The sequence below is a fragment of the Oncorhynchus mykiss genome, chromosome 27, assembly GCF_013265735.2.
Source record: "Oncorhynchus mykiss isolate Arlee chromosome 27, USDA_OmykA_1.1, whole genome shotgun sequence".
NCBI lineage: Eukaryota > Metazoa > Chordata > Actinopteri > Salmoniformes > Salmonidae > Oncorhynchus > Oncorhynchus mykiss.
The window spans coordinates 48,254,869-48,276,542 of NC_048591.1; the positions used below are offsets into that span (position 1 = coordinate 48,254,869).

The 21,674-nt window shown below is 42.3% G+C and overlaps 1 protein-coding gene across 2 annotated transcripts in view; it reads left to right on the forward strand.

Moving 5' to 3' along the window:
• Positions 1-21,674, forward strand: part of tenm4 (teneurin transmembrane protein 4) — a 678,489-nt gene that overhangs the window by 614,272 nt on the left and 42,543 nt on the right. For both annotated transcript variants that reach the window (XM_036964775.1, XM_036964776.1), the window contains 5 exons: positions 2,968-3,341; positions 6,595-6,973; positions 8,488-8,778; positions 12,822-13,096; positions 15,097-15,392. In XM_036964775.1, the coding sequence (XP_036820670.1) occupies positions 2,968-3,341; positions 6,595-6,973; positions 8,488-8,778; positions 12,822-13,096; positions 15,097-15,392 (1,615 nt within the window). The remainder of the gene's footprint in view (positions 1-2,967; positions 3,342-6,594; positions 6,974-8,487; positions 8,779-12,821; positions 13,097-15,096; positions 15,393-21,674) is intronic.

Here is a 21,674-nt window from a genome sequence, read left to right on the forward strand (position 1 = left end):
GCTGTGAGTCTTTCAAGATTACATTTTTTCCAGTTTTACTTTAGTGCAAACAGGATGCATGTTTTGGAATATTTGTATTCTGTACATTCTTTCACTCTGTCATTTAGGTTAGTATTGTGGAGTAACTACAATGTAGTCGATCCTTCTTCAGTTACCTCCTATCACAGCCATTAAACTCTATAACTGTTTTAAAGTCACCATTGGCCTCATGGTGAAATCCCTGAGTGGTTTCCTTCCTCTCTGGCAACTGAGTTAGGAAGGACGCCTGTATCTTTGTAGTGACTGTGTGTATTGATACACCATCCATAGTGTAATTAATAACTTCACCATGCTCAAAGGGATATTTTATGTCTGCTTTATATTTACCCATCTACCAATAGGTGCCCTTCTTTTTTGAGTCATTGGAAAACCTCCCTGGTCTTTTGTGGTTGAATCTGTGTTTAAAATTCACTGCTCAACTGAGGGACCTCACAGATAATTGTATGTGTGGTGGGTACAGAGATGAGGTAGTCATTAAAACAGCATGTTAAACACTATTATGGCACACAGAGTGAGTCCATGCAACTGATTTCCATAACAAAGGGGTTGAATTCTTATTGACTCAAGACATTTTCATCTTTTCATTTTTAATACATTTGTAAAAAATTAAAACATTTAAAAAAAACGTAATTCCACTTTATGAAGTATTGTGTGTAGGACAGTGACAGAAAATCTCTATGTAATCCATTTGGAAATTCAGACTGTAAAACAACTACATGTGTAATAAGTCAAGGGGTGTGAATACTTTCTTGAAGGCTCTTGGATCCTTTGAACTGCCTAGTGAAGCAGACCATTTCAATACATATTTAATTAGGGGATAATAAGAAGAGATCCTCAGAGAATAGGAAACACAATTATATGAACTCTCCACATAAAATACAATGAAAGTCATGATATATAGACCTACTGTACTTTTAAAGCTAGACATTCGCAGTGTTCAGTAGGTACACAGTGTACTGAGGGTTTGAAACTAATGGAGAACGCCTGCTCTACTACAGATAAACATCAAAGACATACAGGCTGGGTATTGTAATAGAAAATGTGATTGATATTTCAGTGGCATGTAGCAGCAAGAGGCCCTTAAAAGCAGATTTAAGATTTCTGGTTCAAAGTTTCCTTTTAAATCCTCCTGTCTACTGTACTCTTAGCTTTGTGCTGCGTTATCTGGCCTCTGTCTGTTTGAGACATGTGTAGAGAGCTGTAATTAAGAACTGTCTCTCTGTCTCTCTCTCTCTTTCTCTCTGTCTCTCTGTCTCTCTGTTTCTCTGTCTCTGTCTCTTTCTCTCTCTCTTTCTGTTTCTCTGTCTCTGTCTCTTTCTCTCTCTCTCTTTCTGTCTCTCTGTCTCTCTGTTTCTCTGTCTCTGTATCTCTGTCTCTTTCTCTCTCTCTTTCTGTCTCTGTTTCTCTATCTCTGTCTCTGTTTCTCTGTTTCTCTCTCTCTCTCTGTCTCTCTGTTTTTCTGTCTCTCGGTCTCTGTTTCTCTGTCTCTCTGTTTCTCTGTTTCCCTGTCTATTTCTCTCTGTCTCTCTCTGTCACTCGGTCTCTCTTTCTCTCTGTCTCTTTCTCTCTGTCTCTCTCTCTCTGTCTCTCTGTTTCTCTGTCTCTCTGTTTCTCTCTCTCTCTGTTTCTGTCTCTCTGTTTCTCGGTTTATCTGTCTCTCTGTTTCTCTGTCTCTCTGTCTCTCTGTTTCTCTGTTTCTCTGTTTCTGTCTCTCTGTCTCTCTGTCTCTCTGTTTTTCTGTCTGTCTCTCTGTCTCTCTGTCTCTCTATCTCTCTGTCTCTCTGTCTCTGTCTCTCTGTCTCTCTGTCTCCCTGTCTCTCTGTTTCTCTGTCTCTCTGTCTCTCTGTCTCTCTGTCTCTCTGTCTCTCTGTCTCTCTGTCTCTCTGTCTCTCTGTTTCTGTCTCTCTGTTTCTCGGTTTATCTGTCTCTGTCTCTCTGTCTCTCTGTCTCTGTTTCTCTGTCTCTCTGTTTCTCTGTTTCTCTGTTTCTCTGTCTCTCTGTCTCTCTGTTTTTCTGTCTCTGTCTCTCTGTCTCTCTGTCTCTCTGTTTCTCTGTCTCTCTGTTTCTCTGTTTCTCTGTCTCTCTGTTTTTCTGTCTCTGTCTCCCTGTTTCTCTGTTTCTCTGTCTCTCTGTTTTTCTGTCTCTGTCTCTCTGTCTCTCTCTAGCAATGTATACATCCATTATACATTGTTAGTGCAGACAGCTTGACAGGGCCGTTGCCCCTAAAATAGACTCTGATGAGCAGAAAGGAATGAAATGTCACTTTCACATTGTTAATTAAAGTCGGGATCTTTGGGGAGACAGAAAGAACAACGTACAGTACAGTGAAGGCTGCTGTTCTCAGGTTTTACCATTTAATTTAACAAAATGGCCAACCCATTAGTGGTCTGAAGTCAGTTTAGCAGCTCTTAAGTGTCTGATTCAAAGCTGGAATGATAGCCTGCTGTGACAGCAGACTGCACAGTGATTTAATTATTTGCCAACCCAATACTTTCTTACCCGATTGAAGCCATAAAAACTGTTGTTGAATCTCACAGCTTGGCTCCTGGCTTAAATGCGTAACACACTTCGGTAGAGTCTGGCTGTTGTTTTTGTCACGTTTGACATTTGTATGTCTTTTTTATACCAGACGGGAGCGTCTTGTGCATGTCTCTAGCAGCTTGTGTAATGTATGGATACAGGATGTCTAGTCGGTGCAGTATTGTCTGTAGGTACTCAGGAAAAGGGCTTGAAAGGAAACCATAATAAAATGACTCTTGTCAATTTACCTCACAGCATTCCTAACATCTAACATCTTCTCTCCTGTGTAGTGTGCCCTTTAAAGAGCACAATCCTTCGGGCCTTCTTCAAATGTAGTGCACTATATAGGGAATAGGGCGCCATTTTAGCCGTCGCCATTGGTAACCCACTCTCCTCTCTACTCCTCAGTCCATGGTACTGCTCCTCCACAGTCAGCGTCAGTACATCTTTGAGTTCGACAAGAACGACCGCCTCTCCTCTGTGACCATGCCCAACGTGGCCCGCTTCACCCTGGAGACCACCCGCTCCGTTGGTTACTATAGGAACACGTACCGCCCCTCCGAGGGGAACGCGTCGGTACTGCAGGACTACAGTGAAGACGGCCAGCTGATGCAGACTAGCTACCTGGGAACAGGGCGCAGGGTGATGTATAAGTACGGCAAGCTGGCCAAGCTACTGGAGATGCTCTACGATACCACACGCATCGCGTTCACCTACGATGAGGCGGCGGGGATGCTGAAGGTGGTGAATCTGCAGACTGAAGGAACCACCTGCACTATAAGGTACTGTGGTTGGGTTAGTGTTAGGTTAGGTTAGGGTTGGTGTTAGGGTTGGTGTTAGGGTTAGTGTTAGTGTTAGGGTTAGTGTTAGGGTTAGTGTTAGGGTTAGTGTTAGGGTTAGTGTTAGGGTTAGTGTTAGGGTTAGTGTTAGGGTTAGTGTTAGGGTTAGTGTTAGGGTTAGTGTTAGGGTTAGGGTTGGGGTTGGGTTAGGGTTGGGTTAGGGTTAGGTTTGTGTTAGGGTTGGTGTTAGGGTTGGTGTTAGGGTTAGTGTTAGGGTTAGGGTTAGTGTTAGGTTTAGTGTTAGGGTTAGGGTTAGGGTTAGTGTTAGGTTAGGGTTAGTGTTAGGGTTGGGGTTGGGTTTGTGTTAGGGTTGGGTTAGGGTTAGGTTAGTGTTAGGGTTGGGTTGGGTTAGGTTTGTGGTTTGGTTAAGGTTAGGGTTAGGTTAGGGTTATTTGAACAACTTGGTACATGCAGATATATACAGTACCAGTCAAAAGTTTGGACACATTCAAGGGTTTTTCTTTATTTTTTACTATTTTCTACATTGTAGAATAATAATGAAGACATCAAAACTATGAAATAACACACATGGAATCATGTAGTAACCAACAATGTGGTAAACAAATCAAACAATATGTCATATTTGTGATTCTTCAAAGTAGACACCCTTTGCCTTGATGACAACTTTGCACATTAATGAGTCAGTCAGTAACATAATAAAAACATGGACTGGAGTAGTGACTGTATCAGTCAGTAACACAGTAAAAACATGGACTGGAGTAGTGACTGTATCAGTCAGTAACATAATAAAAACATGGACTGGAGTAGTGACTGTATCAGTCAGTAACATAATAAAAACATGGACTGGAGTAGTGACTGTATCAGTCAGTAACATAATAAAAACATGGACTGGAGTAGTGACTGTATCAGTCAGTAACATAATAAAAACATGGACTGGAGTAGTGACTGTATCAGTCAGTAAGTAACACAATAAAAACATGGACTGGAGTAGTGACTGTATCAGTCAGTAACATAATAAAAACATGGACTGGAGTAGTGACTGTATCAGTCAGTAATATAATAAAAACATGGACTGGAGTAGTGACTGTATCAGTCAGTAACATAATAAAAACATGGACTGGAGTAGTGACTGTATCAGTCAGTAACATAATAAAAACATGGACTGGAGTAGTGACTGTATCAGTCAGTAACACAATAAAAACATGGACTGGAGTAGTGACTGTATCAGTCAGTAACATAATAAAAACATGGACTGGAGTAGTGACTGTATCAGTCAGTAACATAATAAAAACATGGACTGGAGTAGTGACTGTATCAGTCAGTAACACAATAAAAACATGGACTGGAGTAGTGACTGTATCAGTCAGTAACATAATAAAAACATGGACTGGAGTAGTGACTGTATCAGTCAGTAACATAATAAAAACATGGACTGGAGTAGTGACTGTATCAGTCAGTAACATAATAAAAACATGGACTGGAGTAGTGACTGTATCAGTCAGTAACACAATAAAAACATGGACTGGAGTAGTGACTGTATCAGTCAGTAACATAATAAAAACATGGACTGGAGTAGTGACTGTATCAGTCAGTAACATAATAAAAACATGGACTGGAGTAGTGACTGTATCAGTCAGTAACACAATAAAAACATGGACTGGAGTAGTGACTGTATCAGTCAGTAACATAATAAAAACATGGACTGGAGTAGTGACTGTATCAGTCAGTAACATAATAAAAACATGGACTGGAGTAGTGACTGTATCAGTCAGTAACACAATAAAAACATGGACTGGAGTAGTGACTGTATCAGTCAGTAACACAATAAAAACATGGACTGGAGTAGTGACTGTATCAGTCAGTAACACAATAAAAACATGGACTGGAGTAGTGACTGTATCAGTCAGTAACACAATAAAAACATGGACTGGAGTAGTGACTGTATCAGTCAGTAAGTAACACAATAAAAACATGGACTGGAGTAGTGACTGTATCAGTCAGTAACATAATAAAAACATGGACTGGAGTAGTGACTGTATCAGTCAGTAACATAATAAAAACATGGACTGGAGTAGTGACTGTATCAGTCAGTAACATAATAAAAACATGGACTGGAGTAGTGACTGTATCAGTCAGTAATATAATAAAAACATGGACTGGAGTAGTGACTGTATCAGTCAGTAACACAATAAAAACATGGACTGGAGTAGTGACTGTATCAGTCAGTAACATAATAAAAACATGGACTGGAGTAGTGACTGTATCAGTCAGTAACATAATAAAAACATGGACTGGAGTAGTGACTGTATCAGTCAGTAACATAATAAAAACATGGACTGGAGTAGTGACTGTATCAGTCAGTAACACAATAACAACATGGACTGGAGTAGTGACTGTATCAGTCAGTAACACAATAAAAACATGGACTGGAGTAGTGACTGTATCAGTCAGTAACACAATAAAAACATGGACTGGAGTAGTGACTGTATCAGTCAGTAAGTAACACAATAAAAACATGGACTGGAGTAGTGACTGTATCAGTCAGTAACATAATAAAAACATGGACTGGAGTAGTGACTGTATCAGTCAGTAACATAATAAAAACATGGACTGGAGTAGTGACTGTATCAGTCAGTAACATAATAAAAACATGGACTGGAGTAGTGACTGTATCAGTCAGTAACATAATAAAAACATGGACTGGAGTAGTGACTGTATCAGTCAGTAACATAATAAAAACTTGGACTGGAGTAGTGACTGTATCAGTCGGTAAGTAACACAATAAAAACATGGACTGGAGTAGTGACTGTATCAGTCAGTAACATAATAAAAACATGGACTGGAGTAGTGACTGTATCAGTCAGTAACATAATAAAAACATGGACTGGAGTAGTGACTGTATCAGTCAGTAACATAATAAAAACATGGACTGGAGTAGTGACTGTATCAGTCAGTAAGTAACACAATAAAAACATGGACTGGAGTAGTGACTGTATCAGTCAGTAACATAATAAAAACATGGACTGGAGTAGTGACTGTATCAGTCAGTAACACAATAAAAACATGGACTGGAGTAGTGACTGTATCAGTCAGTAACATAATAAAAACATGGACTGGAGTAGTGACTGTATCAGTCAGTAACATAATAAAAACATGGACTGGAGTAGTGACTGTATCAGTCAGTAACATAATAAAAACATGGACTGGACTAACAGCAAAGTTCACTACACTACAGGTACCGTCAGATCGGCCCACTCATCGACAGGCAGATCTTTAGGTTCAGCGAAGAGGGGATGGTCAACGCACGCTTCGACTACGTCTACGACAACAGCTTCCGGGTCACCAGCATGCAAGCGGTGATCAACGAGACTCCTCTGCCCATCGACCTGTATCGCTACGATGACGTGTCGGGGAAGACGGAGCAGTTTGGGAAGTTCGGGGTCATCTACTACGACATCAACCAGATCATCACCACGGCCGTGATGACACACACCAAACACTTCGATGCCTACGGCCGCGTGAAGGAGGTCCAGTACGAGATCTTCAGGTCACTCATGTACTGGATGATGGTGCAGTACGATAACATGGGACGCGTGGTCGCCAAGGAACTCAAGGTTGGTCTGGTCAGCTCTTTCTTTCTGTGTTGTTTTGTTTTAGTATCTCTTGTAGGTCATCTCCCAAGAGTCACTCACAGGATAAAACAGGCAAGTAGACAGTAGAATTAGACACATTTGAAGCATATAACAGCAAATGTCTTCCTCTCTGTTATCAGAACACCGTTATAACGGTTTACGTGAGTCATTTAACAGACTCTCTTATCCAGAGACACTACAGTGGTGAGTCATTTAACAGACTCTCTTATCCAGAGACACTACAGTAGTGAGTCATTTACCAGACTCTCTTTTCCAGAGACACGACAGTGGTGAGTCATTTAACAGACTCTCTTATCCAGAGACACTACAGTAGTGAGTCATTTAACAGACTCTCTTATCCAGAGACACTACAGTGGTGAGTCATTTAACAGACTCTCTTATCCAGAGACACTACAGTAGTGAGTCATTTAACAGACTCTCTTATCCAGAGACACGACAGTGGTGAGTCATTTAACAGACTCTCTTATCCAGAGACACTACAGTAGTGAGTCATTTAACAGACTCTCTTTTCCAGAGACACGACAGTGGTGAGTCATTTAGCAGACTCTTATCCAGAGAGACTTACAGTAGTGAGTCATTTAACAGACTCTCTTATCCAGAGATAATTACAGTAGTGAGTCATTTAACAGACTCTCTTATCCAGAGAGACTTACAGTAGTGAGTCATTTAACAGACTCTCTTATCCAGAGACACTACAGTAGTGAGTCATTTAGCAGACTCTTATCCAGAGAGACTTACAGTAGTGTGTCATTTAGTAGACTCTCTTATCCAGAGCCACTATAGTAGTGAGTCATTTAGCAGACTCTCTGATCCAGAGCGACTGTAGTAGTGAGTCATTTAGCAGACTCTCTTATCCAGAGCCACTATAGTAGTGAGTCATTAAGGAGACTCTCTGATCCAGAGCGACTGTAGTAGTGAGTCATTTAGCCTTGCTCAAGAGCACATTTTTTCAACTAGTTGGCTCGGGAAAACGAACAAGCAACATTTTGGTGACTGGCTCAACGATCTTAAACGATAGGCTACCTGCCGCAGGTAGTGTTCTGAGATGGGTTCATTTTACCAGACTCATTTCATGAAACATGTTATAGGATTTAATAAACCGGGTGGTTTGAGCCCTGAATTCTGATTGGCTGAAATCCCGTAGTATATCAGACCATATACCATACTGGGTATATTCCTGCTCATTACGTTGGTAACCAGTTTATATCAGCAATAAGGACCCTGGGGGTTTGTGGTATATGGCCAATATACCATGGCTAAGGGCTGTGTCCAGGCACTCCGCGTTGTGTCGTGCCTAAGAGCGGCCCTTAGCCATGGTATATTGACCATATACCGCACCCCCTCTGGCCTTATTGCTTAATTATAATCACATTTGACTGATTGATTAAGTACGGATTTCTAAGGTGGGTCTGTACGCCAACACCTATAGATTGATCGACTGATTGATTGACCAATTCATGTTTTGTTTCTCTAAGGTGGGTCCGTATGCCAACACTACTCGGTATACCTATGAATACGATGCTGATGGGCAGCTCCAGGTAGTGTCTGTCAACGACAAGCCACTGTGGCGCTACAGCTACGACCTGAACGGTAACCTTCACCTGCTGAGCCCCGGGAACAGCGCCCGCCTCACGCCGCTACGTTACGACCTCCGAGACCGCATCACCAGGCTGGGAGACGTCCAGTATCGCATGGACGAGGACGGCTTTCTGAAGCAGAGAGGGAATGAATTCTTTGAGTACAGCTCGCCTGGACTCCTGGTTAAGGTAAGATAGTTACGACACTCCATCACAGTTGATGCTTTAATACACCACACATAGGACACACACACAGTGGACACTTTCAAAAACAGCTCAAAACTCTTCCTGCTAGCCGATGCTCTGTCTTTAATATGTTCCTGCTAGCCGATGCTCTGCCTTTGAATATGTTCCTGCTAGCCGATGCTCTGTCTTGAATGTGTTCCTGCTAGTCGATGCTCTGTCTTGAATGTGTTCCTGCTAGCCGATGCTCTGTCTTGAATGTGTTCCTGCTAGCCGATGCTCTGTCTTTGAATATGTTCCTGCTAGCCGATGCTCTGTCTTTAACCTTTCTGATCTCCCCATCCCGGATCCGGGTTCGTGAATACAGACTCAAGCTCATTACCATAACGCAACGTTAACTATTCATGAAAATCGCAAATGAAATGAAATAAATATGCCATCTCTCAAGCTTAGCCTTTTGTTAACAACACTGTCATCTCAGATTTTCAAAATATGCTTCTCAACCATTGCAAAACAAGCATTTGTGTAACAGTATTGATGGCTAACGTAGCATTTAGCATTAGCATTCAGCTGGCAACATTTACACAAAAAAACAGAAAAGCATTCAAAAAAATCATTTACCTTTGAAGAACTTCAGATGTTTTCAATGAGGAGACTCTCAGATAGCAAATGTTCAGTTTTTCCTGAAAGATTATTTGTTTAGGACAAATCGCTCCGTTTTCTGCGTCACGTTTAGCTATGAAAAAACCCCTGTATCCAGGATTGTGTAAATCTATCAGCAAGCTCATTAGCATAACACAACGTTAACTATTTATGAAAATCGCAAATGAAATGAAATAAATATGCCATCTCTCAAGCTTAGCCTTTTGTAAACAACACTGTCATCTCAGATTTTCAAAATATGCTTCTCAACCATAGGAAAACAATCATTTGTGTAAAAGTAGCTAGCTAGAGTTAGCATTTCGCGTTAGCATTTAGCGTTAGCATTAGCGTTAGCATCCAGCACGCAACATTAACAAAAACATAAAAGCCTTCAAATAAAATCATTTACCTTTGAAGAACTTCTGATGTTTTCAATGAGGATACTCTCAGTTAGATAGCAGATGCTCAGTTTTTCCAAAAAGATTCCTTGTGTATTAGAAATAGCTCCGTTTTATACATCACATTTGGCTACCAAAAAAAATCCATAAATTCAGTCCTCAAAACGCAAACTTTTTTCCAAATTAACTCCATAATATCGACTGAAAACATGGCAAACGTTGTTTAGAATCAAGCCTCAAGGTGTTTTTCACATATCTCTTCATTGATACATCGTTCTTGGACACATGCTTTCTCTCCTGAATCCCAGGAGAAAATGACCGCACCTGAAGATTACGCACAAATTTAGACAAAGGACACCGGGCGGACCTCTGGAAAATGTAGTCTCTTATGGCCAATCTTCCAATGATATGCCTACAAATACGTCACAATGCTGCTAAGACCTTGGGCGAACGACAGAAAGTGTAGGCTCATTCCTTGCGCAATCACAGCCATATAAGGAGAGAATGGAAAACAGAGCTTCAGAAATTCTGCTAATTCCTGGGTGATGCATCATCTTGGTTTCGCCTGTAGAATGAGTTCTGGGGCACTTACAGACAAAATCTTTGCAGATTCTGAAACTTCAGAGTGTTTTCTTTCCAAAACTGTCAAGAATATGCATAGTCGAGCATCTTTTCGTGACAAAATATCGCGCTTAAAACGGGAACGTTTTTTATCCAAAAATGAAATAGCGCCCCTAGAGCTCTATTAATATGTTCCTGCTAGCCGATGCTCTGTCTTTGAATATGTTCCTGCTAGCCGATACTCTGTCTTGAATATGTTCCTGCTAGTCGATGCTCTGTCTTGAATATGTTCCTGCTAGCCGATACTCTGTCTTGAATATGTTCCTGCTAGCCGATACTCTGTCTTGAATATGTTCCTGCTAGTCGATGCTCTGTCTTGAATATGTTCCTGCTAGCCGATGCTCTGTCTTGAATATGTTCCTGCTAGCCGATGCTCTGTCTTGAATATGTTCCTGCTAGCCGATGCTCTGTCTTTAATATGTTCCTGCTAGCCGATGCTCTGTCTTGAATATGTTCCTGCTAGCCGATGCTCTGTCTTTAATATGTTCCTGCTAGCCGATGCTCTCTTGAATGTGTTCCTGCTAGCCGATGCTCTGTCTTGAATATGTTCCTGCTAGCCGATGCTCTGTCTAGAATATGTTCCTGCTAGCCGATGCTCTGTCTTGAATATGTTCCTGCTAGCCGATGCTCTCTTGAATGTGTTCCTGCTAGCCGATGCTCTGTCTTGAATATGTTCCTGCTAGCCGATGCTCTGTCTTGAATATGTTCCTGCTAGCCGATGCTCTGTCTTTAATATGTTCCTGCTAGCCGATGCTCTCTTGAATGTGTTCCTGCTAGCCGATGCTCTGTCTTGAATATGTTCCTGCTAGCCGATGCTCTGTCTTTAATATGTTCCTGCTAGCCGATGCTCTGTCTTTAATATGTTCCTGCTAGCCGATGCTCTGTCTTGAATGTGTTCCTGCTAGCCGATGCTCTGTCTTGAATATGTTCCTGCTAGCCGATGCTCTGTGGGATCTGTTCTGTTCCCTATGGTCTTCTGATTCCTTTTATTCACACTTTGATTTTAATGTTTTTTAACGTAAGGTAAATCATTTTAACGTAAGGTGAATCATTTTAACGTAAGGTAAATCATTTTAACGTAAGGTAAATCATTTTAACGTAAGGTGAATCATTTTAACCTAAGGTAAATAATTTTAACGTAAGGTAAATCATTTTAACGTAAGGTAAATCATTTTAACGTAAGGTAAATCATTTTAACGTAAGGTGAATCATTTTAACGTAAGGTAAATCATTTTAACGTAAGGTGAATCATTTTAACGTAAGGTAAATCATTTTAACGTAAGGTAAATCATTTTAACGTAAGGTGAATCATTTTAACGTAAGGTAAATCATTTTAACGTAAGGTAAATCATTTTAACGTAAGGTGAATCATTTTAACCTAAGGTAAATCATTTTAACGTAAGGTGAATCATTTTAACCTAAGGTAAATCATTTTAACGTAAGGTAAATCATTTTAACGTAAGGTGAACATTTTAACGTAAGGTAAATCATTTTAACGTAAGGTGAATCATTTTAACCTAAGGTAAATCATTTTAACGTAAGGTAAATCATTTTAACCTAAGGTAAATCATTTTAACGTAAGGTAAATCATTTTAACCTAAGGTAAATCATTTTAACGTAAGGTAAATCATTTTAACGTAAGGTGAATCATTTTAACGTAAGGTGAATCATTTTAACGTAAGGTGAATCATTTTAACGTAAGGTAAATCATTTTAACGTAAGGTAAATCATTTTAATGTAAGGTAAATCATTTTAACGTAAGGTGAATCATTTTAACGTAAGGTAAATCATTTTAACGTAAGGTAAATCATTTTAACGTAAGGTGAATCATTTTAACGTAAGGTGAATCATTTTAACGTAAGGTAAATCATTTTAATGTAAGGTAAATCATTTTAACGTAAGGTGAATCATTTTAACGTAAGGTAAATCATTTTAACGTAAGGTAAATCATTTTAACGTAAGGTGAATCATTTTAACGTAAGGTGAATCATTTTAACGTAAGGTAAATCATTTTAACGTAAGGTAAATCATTTTAACGTAAGGTGAATCATTTTAACGTAAGGTAAATCATTTTAACGTAAGGTGAATCATTTTAACGTAAGGTGAATCATTTTAACGTAAGGTAAATCATTTTAACGTAAGGTAAATCATTTTAACGTAAGGTGAATCATTTTAACGTAAGGTGAATCATTTTAACGTAAGGTAAATCATTTTAACGTAAGGTGAATCATTTTAACGTAAGGTAAATCATTTTAATGTAAGGTAAATCATTTTAACGTAAGGTGAATCATTTTAACGTAAGGTGTCCTCAAGTGTGGTATAAAAGGTGTTGATCAAATATAGTAACAATTTTTTCTTGTTTTATTGATTGATATGTTTCTTGTCAAGGTCTACAACCGGGTGAGCGGCTGGAGTATCCGCTACCGGTACGATGGTCTGGGTCGGAGGGTCTCATCTAGGTCCAGTCTCGGGCACCACCTCCAGTTCTTCTATGCTGACCTGTCCAGTCCCACCCGGGTCACTCACATGTACAACCACACCAGCTCAGAGATCTCTTCCCTCTACTACGACCTGCAAGGACACCTGTTCTCCATGGAGCTCAGTAGTGGGGATGAGTTTTATGTAGCGTGTGATACAATCGGCACGCCGCAGGCCGTCTTCAGGTGATTATGGGGGGGGGGGGCAAATCTTAACTTAGTCATGATGTCAATGGGAGAATAAGTTCACTTTTGGCTCAATAGAAGACTAATATTGTTTTATCTCTGTTGTATTAATGTCAATGTCTCTATTTTCTCAAACTTGAAATAAAGTACAAATAAAGTATAAAAATATGTATATATATATATATATACCGTACCAGTCAGAAGTTTGTACACACTTTATTTGTACTATTTTCTATATTGTAGAATAATAGTGAAGACATCAAAACTATGAAATAACACATATGGAATCAAGTAGTAACCAAAAAAGTGTTAAACAAATCAAAATATATCTTATATTTTAGATTCTTCAAAGTAGCCACCCTTTGCCTTGATGACAGCTTTGCACATTCTTGGCATTCTCTCGACCAGCTTCATGAGGAATGCTTTTCCAGCAGTCTTGAAGGAGTTCCCACATATGCTGAGCACTTGTTGGCTGCTTGTCCTTCACTCTGCGGTTCACCGTCTTTTGGATGGGGCGTTAAACGGTTGTCCTGACTCTCTGTGGTCACTAAAGATCCCATGGAACTTATAGTAAGAGTAGGGGTGTTAACCCCGGTGTCCTGGAAACATTCTCAATCTGGCCCTCATAACATCACGGTCACATAATCATCCCCAGCATCCGATTTGCTATTTCATCCCCCTCCTCTCCCCAGTAACTTTTCCCAAGGTCGTTGCTGTAAATGAGAATGTGTTCTCAGTCAACTTACCTGGTAAAATAAGGGTTAAATATAAAATTATAAAACTCATCCCAAACCATCTCAGTTGGGTTGAGGTCGGGTGATTTTGGAGGCCAGGTCATGTGATGCAGCACTCCATCACTCTCCTTCTTGGTCAAATAGCCCTTACACATACTGGAGGTGTGTTGGGTCATTGTCCTGTTGAAAACAAATGATAGTCCCACTAAGTGTAAACCAGATGGGATGGCGTATCACTGCAGAATGCTGTGGTAGTCATGCTGGTTAAGTGTGCCTTGAATTCTAAATATATCACAGAGAGTGTCACCAGCAAAGCACCCCCACACCATCACACCTCCTCCTCCATGCTTCACGGTGGAAACCACATATCTACTCTTCGTCTCACAAAGACACGGAGTTTGGAACCAAAAGTTTCAAATCTGGACTCATCAGACCAAAGGACAGATTTCCACCAGTCTAAAGTCCATTGCTCGTGTTTCTTGGCCCAAGCAAGTCTCTTCTTATTGGTGTCCTTTAGTAGTGGTTTCTTCGCAGCAATTGGACCACAAAGGCCTGATTCACACAGTCTCCTCTGAACAGTTGATGTTGAGATGTGTCAGTTACTTGAACTCTGTGAAGCATTTATTTGGGCTGCAATTTCTGATGCTGGTAACTCTAATGAACTTATCCTCTGCAGCAGAGGGAACTCTGGGTCTTCCTTTCCTGTGGCAGTCCTCATGAGAGCCAGTTTCATCATAGCGCTTGGCGGTTTTTGTGACTGCACTTGAAGAAACGTTCAAAGTTCTTGAAATTTTCCAGATTGACTGACCTTCATGTCTTAAAGTAATGATGTGCTGTCATTTCTCTTTGCTTATTGGAGCTGTTCTTGAGAGAATGTCAAGAGTGTGCATAGCTGTCATCAAGGCAAAGGGTGGCTCCTTTGAAGGATTTGTTTAAAAAAAAAAATGTTTGGTTACTACATGACTCCATGTGTGTTATTACATAGATTTGTTGTTTCCACTATTAGTCTACAATGTAGAAAATAGTACAAATAAAGATAAACCCTTGAGGGGGTGTGTCCAAACGTTTGACTGGTTCGGTATATATTAGACGATTCCTTAATTGTCGTACAGAAGTGTTTCTGTTTCTTGTTTTATACAGTGACGTAATGATTGCTGCTCTTGAAAGAACATCCTTTGAATGGAGGAACAGGCGTACGCTATAGAGGGAACAGAGTGTCATTAAGGAAGTACCCCCTTGGACTGATTTTGGTGTTTTTTATTTCAGTGGCTCTGGCCTGATGATCAAGCAGATCCTCCACACTGCTTTCGGGGAGGTGTACCTGGACTCCAACCCAAGCTTCCACCTCATCCTGGGGTACCAGGGGGGTCTGTATGAGCCCCTGAGCCGCCTGGTACACATGGGCCGGAGGGACTATGATACCATGGCCGGGCGATGGACCACGCCGGACCATGAGGTGTGGAGCAGGCTGAACGCTAACAACATAGTCCCTTTCAACTTGTACATGTTCAAGAACAACAACCCTCTCAGCAACAGCCTGGAGACCAAATGTTACATGACAGGTCAGTCTGGGGAGGGAGGGAGGGAGGGAGGGAGAGGGAGGGAGGGAGGGAGGGAGGGAGGGGGAGGGAGGGAGGGAGGGAGGGAGGGAGAGGGAGGGAGGGAGGGAGGGAGGGAGGGAGGGAGGGAGGGAGGGAGGGAGGGAGGGAGGGAGGGGGAGGGAGGGAGGGAGAGGGAGGGAGGGAGGGAGGGAGGGAGGGAGAGGGAGGGAGGGAGGGAGGGAGGGAGGGGGAGGGAGGGAGGGAGGGAGGGAGGGAGGGAGAGGGAGGGAGGGAGGGAGGGAGGGAGGGAGGGAGGGAGGGAGGGAGAGGGAGGGAGGGAGGGAGGGAGAGGGAGGGAGGGAGGGAGGGAGGGAGGGAGAGGGAGGGAGGGAGGGAGGGAGGGAGGGAGGGAGGGAGGGAGGGAGGGAGAGGGAGGGAGGGAGGGAGGGAGGGAGGGAGGGAGGGAGGGAGGGAGGGAGGGAGGGAGGGAGGGAGAGGGAGGGAGGGAGGGAGGGAGGGAGGGAGAGGGAGGGAGAGAGGGAGGGAGGGAGGGAGGGAGGGAGGGAGGGAGGGAGGGAGGGAGGGAGGGAGGGAGGGAGGGGGAGGGAGGGAGGGAGGGAGGGAGGGAGGGGGAGGGAGGGAGGGAGGGAGGGAGGGAGGGAGGGAGGGAGGGAGGGAGGGAGGGAGAGGGAGGGAGGGGGAGGGAGGGAGGGAGGGAGGGAGAGGGAGGGAGGGAGGGATGATTGTGTATATATTGGCAGAGAAACAGATATGGAATGAATGAGAGAATGAGAGAGAGAAAGCAGTCACCATGCTGCAACTGTTCTGGTTTACAGTAAGACAACTGTTCTGGTCTACAGTAAGACAACTGTTCTGGTCTACAGTAAGACAACTGTTCTGGTCTACAGTAAGACAACTGTTCTGGTCTACAGTAAGACAACTGTTCTGGTCTACAGTAAGACAACTGTTCTGGTCTACAGTAAGACAACTGTTCTGGTCTACAGTAAGACAACTGTTCTGGTCTACAGTAAGACAACTGTTCTGGTCTACAGTAAGACAACTGTTCTGGTCTACAGTTAGACAACTGTTCTGGTCTACAGTAAGACAACTGTTCTGGTCTACAGTAAGACAACTGTTCTGGTCTACAGTAAGACAACTGTTCTGGTCTACAGTAAGACAACTGTTCTGGTCTACAGTAAGACAACTGTTCTGGTCTACAGTAAGACAACTGTTCTGGTCTACAGTAAGACAACTGTTCTGGTCTACAGTTAGACTACTGTTCTGGTCTACAGTTAGACAACTGTTCTGGTCTACAGTAAGACAACTGTTCTGGTCTACAGTAAGACAACTGTTCTGGTCTACAGTTAGACTACTGTTCTGGTCTACAGTTAGACTACTGTTCTGGTCTACAGTTAGACAACTGTTCTGGTGTACAGCAAGACTACTGTTCTGGTCTACAGTAAGACTACTGTTCTGGTCTACAGTTAGACTACTGTTCTGGTTTACAGTAAGACTACTGTTCTGGTCTACAGTAAGACAACTGTTCTGGTCTACAGTAAGACAACTGTTCTGGTCTACAGTAAGACAACTGTTCTGGTCTACAGTAAGACAACTGTTCTGGTCTACAGTAAGACAACTGTTCTGGTCTACAGTAAGACAACTGTTCTGGTCTACAGTAAGACAACTGTTCTGGTCTACAGTAAGACAACTGTTCTGGTCTACAGTAAGACAACTGTTCTGGTCTACAGTAAGACAACTGTTCTGGTCTACAGTAAGACAACTGTTCTGGTCTACAGTTAGACTACTGTTCTGGTCTACAGTTAGACAACTGTTCTGGTCTACAGTAAGACAACTGTTCTGGTCTACAGTAAGACAACTGTTCTGGTCTACAGTTAGACTACTGTTCTGGTCTACAGTTAGACTACTGTTCTGGTCTACAGTTAGACAACTGTTCTGGTGTACAGCAAGACTACTGTTCTGGTCTACAGTAAGACTACTGTTCTGGTCTACAGTTAGACTACTGTTCTGGTTTACAGTAAGACTACTGTTCTGGTCTACAGTAAGAGAACTGCTCTGGTCTACAGTAAGACAACTGTTCTGGTCTACAGTAAGACAACTGTTCTGGTCTACAGTAAGACAACTGTTCTGGTCTACAGTAAGACAACTGTTCTGGTCTACAGTAAGACAACTGTTCTGGTCTACAGTAAGACAACTGTTCTGGTCTACAGTTAGACTACTGTTCTGGTCTACAGTTAGACAACTGTTCTGGTCTACAGTAAGACAACTGTTCTGGTCTACAGTAAGACAACTGTTCTGGTCTACAGTTAGACTACTGTTCTGGTCTACAGTTAGACTACTGTTCTGGTCTACAGTTAGACAACTGTTCTGGTGTACAGCAAGACTACTGTTCTGGTCTACAGTAAGACTACTGTTCTGGTCTACAGTTAGACTACTGTTCTGGTTTACAGTAAGACTACTGTTCTGGTCTACAGTAAGACAACTGTTCTGGTCTACAGTAAGACAACTGTTCTGGTCTACAGTAAGACAACTGTTCTGGTCTACAGTAAGACAACTGTTCTGGTCTACAGTAAGACAACTGTTCTGGTCTACAGTAAGACAACTGTTCTGGTCTACAGTAAGACAACTGTTCTGGTCTACAGTAAGACAACTGTTCTGGTCTACAGTAAGACAACTGTTCTGGTCTACAGTAAGACAACTGTTCTGGTCTACAGTAAGACAACTGTTCTGGTCTACAGTTAGACTACTGTTCTGGTCTACAGTTAGACAACTGTTCTGGTCTACAGTAAGACAACTGTTCTGGTCTACAGTAAGACAACTGTTCTGGTCTACAGTTAGACTACTGTTCTGGTCTACAGTTAGACTACTGTTCTGGTCTACAGTTAGACAACTGTTCTGGTGTACAGCAAGACTACTGTTCTGGTCTACAGTAAGACTACTGTTCTGGTCTACAGTTAGACTACTGTTCTGGTTTACAGTAAGACTACTGTTCTGGTCTACAGTAAGAGAACTGCTCTGGTCTACAGTAAGACAACTGTTCTGGTCTACAGTAAGACAACTGTTCTGGTCTACAGTAAGACAACTGTTCTGGTCTACAGTAAGACAACTGTTCTGGTCTACAGTAAGACAACTGTTCTGGTCTACAGTAAGACAACTGTTCTGGTCTACAGTAAGATAACTGTTCTGGTCTACAGTAAGATAACTGTTCTGGTTTACAGTAAGACTACTGTTCTGGTCTACAGTAAGAGAACTGTTCTGGTCTACAGTAAGACAATTGTTCTGGTTTACAGTAATAGATTGTTCTGGTTTACAATAAGATAAATGTTCTGGTTTACAGTAAGACTACTGTTCTGGTTTGCAGTAAGATAATTCTTCTGGTCTACAGTAAGACTGTTTTGATGGGGTTGTTTGGACTGTCTGTCTGTATGTAAGGACATTGGCACGTATTGATAACGCTTGTCAGAGTTGGAGGTCCCCCTGTTCATTCCATTATCATTTCATTATGATCTGAAAGACTAAACTGATCCTCGATCAGCACACTACTCTGAGACACTGTGAATATGGGCCATTGCGTGGCTGACCAAAATGATCCTAGAGGTCTGCACAACGCATCACCGGGGGCAAACTACCTGCCCTCCAGGACACCTACAGGAAGGCCAAAAAGATCATCAAGGACAACAACCACCCGAGCCACTGCCTGTTCACCCCGCTATCATCCAGAAGGCGAGGTCAGTACAGGTGCATCAAAGCTGGGACCGAGAGACTGAAGAACAGCTTCTATCTCAAGGCCATCAGACTGTTAAACAGCCACCACTAACATTGAGTGGCTGCTGCCAACATACTGACTCAACTCCAGCCACTTTAATAATGGGAATTGATGTAATAAATGTATCACTAGCCACTTTAAACAATGCCACTTTATATAATGTTTACATACCCTACATTACTCATCTCATATGTATAGACTGTACTCAATACCATCTACTGCATCTTGCCTTGCCTTGCATTGTTGGAACTAGAAGCACAAGCATTTCTCTACACTCGCATTAACATCTGCTAACCATGGTGTATGTGACCAATAAATAACATTGGATTTGATTTGATTGTGTGGCTGACTAAACTGATCCAGGATCAGCACACTACTGCTGTCTGTAGTACCCAGGCTGCTACTAGACAGAGATAGGTTAGGCACGGCACTCTACTTCTTCAAGAAGCAATGGGTATCATTCATTTAAATTATGACAAAGAGCTGTCAATATCACAGAGCAGACCTTTCAACAGATCTCAGTTCAGCTCTATGGCCCTCCACTAGACTGAAGGTAGCATGTCAGAGACGTTTCAACAGATCTCAGATCAGCTCTATGGCCCTCCACTAGACCGAAGGAGCATGTCAGAGACGTTTCAACAGATCTCAGATCAGCTCTATGGCCCTCCACTAGACTGAAGGAGCATGTCAGAGACGTTTCAACAGATCTCAGTTCAGCTCTATGGCCCTCCACTAGACTGAAGGAGCATGTCAGAGACGTTTCAACAGATCTCAGATCAGCTCTATGGCCCTCCACTAGACTGAAGGAGCATGTCAGAGACGTTTCAACAGATCTCAGTTCAGCTCTATGGCCCTCCACTAGACTGAAGGAGCATGTCAGAGACGTTTCAACAGATCTCAGTTCAGCTCTATGGCCCTCCACTAGACTGAAGGAGGAATGCTAAGTAGCCTGTTAGATATAACCACAGTGATTTCTTCCTGTTAGATAAAATGTGCGTCCCAAAATGGCCCCTTATTCCCTACATAATGTACTGGTCAAAAGTAGTGCACTATATAATGAACAGGGTTCCATTTGGAACGGAGCCTTCGCTCCCTCACCAGAGAGGTTTCTCGGGCTGTATTGTGATTGATGGCGCTGACATTTCCATTCCATTCAGCTGATTACCTGGGTCCATTCATTGTCTTCAAACCAAAAAAAATCCTTATTTAAAACAGCTCTGTCAGGTGCCACAATGCAGCCGTGAATAACTAAAGAGGTGCCTAAACGTGGAACCCAGAGAATAACTCTACTGCCCATAATGAATAGAGCTATTGGAGGGGGTTGAAATAACAAATGACTCAATATCTACTCTGCTTCAGTCCCAATTTTATGCTCTTTTGGGGATGTGATTTAAAGCTGTTTCTGGGATGTGATTTAAAACTCTTTCTGGGATGTGATTTAAAGCTCTTTCTGGGGATGTGATTTAAAACTCTTTCTGGGATGTGATTTAAAGCTCTTTCTGGGGATGTGATTTAAAACTCTTTCTGGGATGTGATTTAAAGCTCTTTCTGGGGATGTGATTTAAAGCTCTTTCTGGAATGTGATTTAACACTCTTTCTGGAATGTGATTTGAAGCCCATTGTCACCTTATTAAGCCATGTAAGAAAAACACAGTTTGGTAGAAAAGCTACTATAAATAAAGCACCTGTGTTGACCAGGTGAATGTTTATGATGGGCTCTCTCTGAGAGGTGTCACCTGTGTTGACCAGGTGAATGTTTATGATGGGCTCTCTCTGAGAGGTGTCACCTGTGTTGACCAGGTGAATGTTAATGATGGGCTCTCTCTGAGAGGTGTCACCTGTGTTGACCAGGTGAATGTTTATGATGGGCTCTCTCTGAGAGGTGTCACCTGTGTTGACCAGGTGAATGTTTATGATGGGCTCTCTCTGAGAGGTGTCACCTGTGTAGACCAGGTGAATGTTTATGATGGGCTCTCTCTGAGAGGTGTCACCTGTGTTGACCAGGTGAATGTTTATGATGGGCTCTCTCTGAGAGGTGTCACCTGTGTTGACCAGGTGAATGTTTATGATGGGCTCTCTCTGAGAGGTGTCACCTGTGTTGACCAGGTGAATGTTTATGATGGGCTCTCTCTGAGAGGTGTCACCTGTGTTGACCAGGTGAATGTTTATGATGGGCTCTCTCTGAGAGGTGTTACCTGTGTAGACCAGGTGAATGTTTATGACGGGCTCTCTCTGAGAGGTGTCACCTGTGTAGATCAGGTGAATGTTAATGATGGGCTCTCTCTGAGAGGTGTCACCTGTGTTGACCAGGTGAATGTTTATGATGGGCTCTCTCTGAGAGGTGTCACCTGTGTAGACCAGGTGAATGTTTATGATGGGCTCTCTCTGAGAGGTGTTACCTGTGTAGACCAGGTGAATGTTTATGACGGGCTCTCTCTGAGAGGTGTCACCTGTGTAGACCAGGTGAATGTTTATGATGGGCTCTCTCTGAGAGGTGTTACCTGTGTAGACCAGGTGAA